Here is a 5718-nt window from a genome sequence, read left to right on the forward strand (position 1 = left end):
CACCCTCTGGCTTTTTGAGAATTTAATCACCAATGCGATTTTTTTCCAAAAAGACATGAAAAAACCTAAACTCGATCTCTGAGGTTAAATCTAGATAATTCAATTGACGATCAACGAACAAGATTGATAAATTTGTTGTTGGAATTAGCAGGTTTGCGTAAATTAGTGTCTTTATTGCGCTTTCTTTGGCTTCCTCAATATGAAAATTACCAGTTTGAAATGTTGGTAACCAGGTTTGGCACTGGCCTTCTGTTAATATAAGTTTTTCGCACACTTTCGATAGAGGAAGAGCAGAAACTGGTGTTTTTCTCTTGCCATTTTCGAAATAGTACCGTCAAAAAACCACCAGAGAGAACCATTCCATATAAAAGTCATTGTGCATGAGTTTCCATATTATGGAGCGATTATGCGTGAAAAAATACAAGTTTCTGTTAGGACACAATGAATTACTTTCCGTACAACCCGATACTGAAAACCCATAAATGGCTACATGAAATTCCATTTATCAAGCAAATATATTTACTATCTGAAATATATTTTTGAACTTTTCATAAACGATTTGCCCTTTGATAATCCATTGGAATGTCAGGATCACGCGTGACTCGATTGCAAAAATATGGGTAGCAAATGGCCAATTGAGCGGGCATAAAATGTCTTTGCCGTCCATAAATTGTTCGATTCAAAGGCGATTTTCGACAAAATTTACGACTCTCATATGCGGAAATATGAAAATATGGGCGTAGTGTCTTGTAGCTGAAAAATACTCGCACTCCAATTTGTCGAGTATATTTTTTCACTGGACTTATTTCTATATAAAATTTTGTAGGGTCCTGGACGTTAATAAAGCCGGTGAAAATGTCTACAAGTTGAAATTCCAGAGGCGCTGGAAAGTAGATTGAAAAATTCCTCAGAATTAGCTATGTAAATTCCCTTATGGAAATATTTATATGCATTTATCAAATACAGTAAAATGCACATACATTATTCTCGAAATATGGGCGTTGTGCACATTAACGTGGTGCATAATAAAATATTTTATGAGCACATTATTGCTTACTTTTACGGCATGCATAAGCTACTACCAATCATTAAATATTACAGATTGCTTGAAAATTAAAACTAATTTTGCCAAGTACACTAATCCCTACATATGTGATCACTTATGTTGAAACTGGTTGAATTTCTTCCGCCTTTAATGAGAATATTTCGTCACTATTTCGCATCTATTGAAATCGCTAGCATTCTTACTGATTTATTAATTGATAGTAACTTTTCAAAATTAGTTTCAATTTTCACTTCGCTTATACTCGATAATACAATACACTCGATAATACAATAAAATGATTAATACATTTTTATTTTGAAGATGTTTTATTCATGATCGGGCAATGAGTTACATCATTTTCAAAAAAACCCTAAACCATCACGTGTCGGCTCCCTTAACTTAAACAGTCATGAGTTTTTTGGTTGTGGTTGTGATCGGTTTGCCTGTTGGCTTTTCAGTAGGCGTTACAGTTGGCTTTACAGTTAATTTGGTCACCACTGTGCCATTTTCAACTACATACGTTTCCGTTAGTTTTCCAACTGGTTTTCCGATTGGTTTTTTCGTTGGCTTTTCAGTCCATTCCACTGTTGGTCGGATTACTCGTGTTTTAATTGGTTTGGTTGAGGTGTTTAAAGTTGGCTCTACTGATCTTTTGTCAATGATAGTTTCAGTGGGGTTTTTGGTCGTTGGTTTGGCAGTCATAACAACTTCTTTTGGGACGGTTCCATTTTTCACATCATCCACTAATTCGTCCCATTCAGAACTAATCCACTTGAATGCACGCCTTAATCCAGTTTCGCCATCCATTAAATTGATGTTAGCAGCCGAAGACAATGAAACAACTGAAACGAAGAATTGATGTAACTGAAGCACGAAGCTGTTGGGTTTGATTAAATTAATCAACGTTCGGAAATTGGCGCAGTCGATAGCATCGGTTAAGCCGCTTGGTGTAGGTTTTTGTTGATGAAAACGATTTTTTGTCTTTATTAAGAAGAAAAATCAACGCGAGAAACAAAAATTTTGCAGAAGAATAAAGGAGAACCAAGAACTGCCACGTTGGAAGCAGTTTCTTGGATTGAACTAAAATAATTCATTTACTAACTATAAAACATATGTTAATTATAGATTCGTTGTAATTAACAGGCTCAGGGCAAAAAATTCAACAAATAATTAGTGAATTTGATTGTTTGGAAATTCTAGAAGCAAAATGGCAGTTCATGCTAAAACTTTAAGGTTTTCAGCTTCATTTTCACGATTTTTCCGAAAAAGCCTTTCTAACCAGGCCGTTCGATTTCAGAAAAATTAATGTCGTTCGACCCAGCGATTTATTTATTTTTGGGACAAATTGAATCGATCTTGAAATAACCGATTTTCCTAATTGTTCAATAATCAAATCGGGAAAAGCACATCGAAAGTAGTCCAAATACCTAAACTAGCTTTAAAAAAAATCTCAAACACGGTCGAGTTTATGTTGCAGTTCAAACGAGCAAAAGTGAACATGGTAAGGCAATTTTATTTTTATTAAGTACGAGTATTCTCAATTTGAGGACTTCGGTGCCAGCATTCAGTTCATAATTTTTAAAGTTGTATAATTTTTGATACCACGAGTACAGTGAAAAACTGGGTTCTTTGTCACAAATTTTCAAAAAGTCAACATTTGGTCAAACAATTGATGGAAGAACATAAAAAAGTATCAAAAATATTCTGTTTTCATAAACGTTTTGCTGATTTTGAAACAGTTAATGTTGCTAATATGAACGAAGGATAGCAACTAAGCAAAATAATTGTTCAGAGCTGCCGAAAAACGATCGATGAAAGCAAAATTTTAGTTGTAACATTTTCCTCCGATGTTTTTATTTGCAAAGCATTGTTAAATTTGAAAAGTTTTATATTTATTGAAAACGATTACTTACCTCCTAAAACCAGGACAGCGATAGCACCGAAAATTTTCATGTTTGCTCTTTGACTGAAACTGCTCAACTGCTAAGTCTGTTGAGATTTAACTTTTCTTCAATTCCGTCCCCTTTATGTACTAAATTTTTGTAATAAAAACGGCACTTAATTTGCTGTTCTAAAGCCAGTGCAATAACTTCCAAAATATCGCTAATCAGAATCGGATAGACATTCACAGAGTCATTGTGTTCTGCACGTATGAAAATAATAGAATTTCCATAACATTTTAATAGCTATTGCTTAACAAATGCTCGAATACAGAAATTCCTCTGCAGATAGTTTAAGTGTTTTTGCACAGTAAATAAAAGTGACTTAACAAACATTCTTCTCAACTGAAAATTTTACATTCCTGATAAACCCTGTAACTTTCAAATGACTTTGATTGAACCCACTTGTCAATTTCCACGTATTTCCCAAAATTTCCAATGGACGACGAAATTCTGCAACACCACTTCGACGAAGTCTTTAGCGCTTTGCAGGACAGGGAAAATTTCGAAATCTTCACCAAAATCAAGCAGACCAGAGAACCGCGAGTGAAGCAAACCTTCTTCAAAATCGTCACTCCTTCACAAGTGAACTCCAGCGCTTCAGTAGACGGAGCGCGCTTCCATGCTCGAACTCCTCAAAGATACACCTCCCAAAATGCCTTCAAGCTGACCCCTTTTAACAGCAGGCCATCTTCTGCAAGCACCACGACAGTGAAGGCAAAGGCCACTTTTAGACCTTCGATTACAATGCCAAGACCGAATTCTCCAAGGCTGAGCTCCAGACCGAACTCTCCAAGGCCCTTTTCCAGAGGTTCCACCACCATGTCTTCTCGCACTTTGTCGCCGCGTCCAATTACTCCTCGATCAGCTCCTAGTAACTCTAAGTACTACACTCCGAAGGAGAATAGCAGCGATGTTCTGGGGGAGTGCAGCTATTGCGGCAGGTTCTTTTTAGGAGACTATCTGCTGGTGCATGAAGAAAAGTGTTCTCAAGAGGATTTGTTTTATTGAATGGTTCAATATGACATGTTTGTCTTCATCAAAATTATCTTAAAGAAAAACAGCTGTGGTGGTTTTATTATTTCCATTCTATCCAATACCCTGCTTGAGTAATTTGATCCCTCCTAGTGAAACCTTGTGGATCTAGGCATGCATTTAACGAGATATATTCCTATTTCTCGGCGTGGCTCTTTTCTATTTCCATCCGCCTTCTCTTCTAATTAACGTAATTATTTGGATGTGCATGTGATTTAATGGAGAAATAACCGAACCTGGCTGCTATCTCCAACATGCAACGTAATTATGGGCCACAACTGTGCTTCGGATTGTGGTGAGCCAGTGGAAAATACGACTTGAGGGAAGAATACTCAAGTTAACCGCAACTTTACGATGTTGAAGTTACCCTATTGATTTTCAGGCAAGGTTTTAATCAAATATATTTCCTATTACTAGTAATTAATTAGTCGGGTTTAGTACCAATTTCATTGGATTAATCTACTGTACAACGTTAACCTGAATGTATTGTTTCAGGTAAGCAATCGGTTTTTCTTGTCTGGATAGCCATTGGTAAGCTAATGGCTTTTGGTCGTAATCAACAGCATAAAAATCGTCCTTTCCATAATAAATTCTAAGGTCTTGCCTGCATTTTCCTAAGTTACTCAGCCTCTTAAGTAATTGAGAGCGCAAGTATCTTCAGGAACTTTATGGTAAAACGCTTTAAGTGCCACTACTACAACGTTATGTTTTATAGCCCATCTAGTAGGGGCTCATTTAGAGCAAAAGGGAGCATATTTAACTGCTTAGATTTAGATTTGTCGAAAATAAGGTTTGCAATTGCTGAATTTTGTTGATTCAATCGGGAGCAAAATTTCATTAAACGGAATTATTTTAAAAAAACTAGACAAATTTTTGCACTTTTTTCAACGTATATACTTTCCTGAATGTGTTTCAATTCCAAATCAACATTAATTCCTGGGTTTCAGTCATTTATTAAAACAATCACAGTTCGTCAGCAGCCTCATCATATCACACATTAAAATACATCGCAATTGCAACACTTTAAAACATTCTAAAATTAATTAGGCCTAACAGGTGATTAGTCAGGACAATTAAATTTGGGAAGAGACTAGAATACTTTGTTCAGATACTTAAATATTTTTACTTACTTTTTACTTTCTTCAACGTTAGTTAGCTGCATTCGAATTTTTTCCACTTGGAAGCTGAAACATATGAATGAATCATGTAGCAGTTGCTGCCAGAAAATTACGGGAATTTTAAAGGACGGAAATGGAATATTTTAAAACTTCAGAGCTCTACATTCTAAATGTTTTTTTAATGAGAGCATAAAAAAATTTACGACTAAATCTTCTACATCCTAAAAAAAGCGACCGACAGTTTTTTTTCATGCATTCTAAACGTTTAACTCTTTCTAGGAAATGCTTCACTGCTTTGGAAACTGGGGTCATTTGGGGCAGTTTATTTGCTAAAATTAGTCTCTTTTAGTCTACAAGATGAGATAAATAAATGATTCAGGCTCAGTTGACTTGAAAAGGTCGGTACACTGTGGAATTTAGCATTCAAAACATGCAAAAAAACTGATTTATTTTATCAGGCTCTACACGAAATACGCATTTTACGAGAACATCTGATGCTAGGGGGAGATTTACGTTCTGCCCGGTTGAAACCGATTTTGCAGACCCTAGATCTGTAAATTTGGATCAGCTTTTGCTAAAT

At 35.7% G+C, this 5718-nt stretch overlaps 1 protein-coding gene across 1 annotated transcript; it reads right to left on the reverse strand.

Moving 5' to 3' along the window:
• Positions 1-1352: 1352 nt before the first annotated feature.
• Positions 1353-3068, reverse strand: LOC125503284 (alpha-amylase-like). The gene is made up of 2 exons (XM_048663350.1): positions 2959-3068; positions 1353-1887 (listed from the first exon to the last, which is right to left on the reverse strand). The coding sequence occupies exons 1-2, from the start codon at positions 2996-2998 to the stop codon at positions 1445-1447; spliced, it is 483 nt and encodes a 160-aa protein (XP_048519307.1). The 5' UTR covers positions 2999-3068; the 3' UTR covers positions 1353-1444.
• Between the last annotated feature and the right edge of the window lie 2650 nt (positions 3069-5718).

The sequence above is a fragment of the Dendroctonus ponderosae genome, unplaced genomic scaffold (genome assembly GCF_020466585.1).
Source record: "Dendroctonus ponderosae isolate FM_Combo_2020 unplaced genomic scaffold, Dpon_F_20191213v2 Dpon_F_20191213_167, whole genome shotgun sequence".
Taxonomy (NCBI): Eukaryota; Metazoa; Arthropoda; class Insecta; order Coleoptera; family Curculionidae; genus Dendroctonus; species Dendroctonus ponderosae.

Bases quoted from the DNA above. Each gene is read 5' to 3' on its own strand.
- LOC125503284 (XM_048663350.1), bottom strand. From the start codon at position 2,998: ATGAAAATTTTCGGTGCTATCGCTGTCCTGGTTTTAGGAG. The intron at 1,888-2,958 runs GTAAGTAATCGT...TCTTCGTTTCAG, and splicing joins CGCTGTCCTGGTTTTAGGAG to TTGTTTCATTGTCTTCGGCT.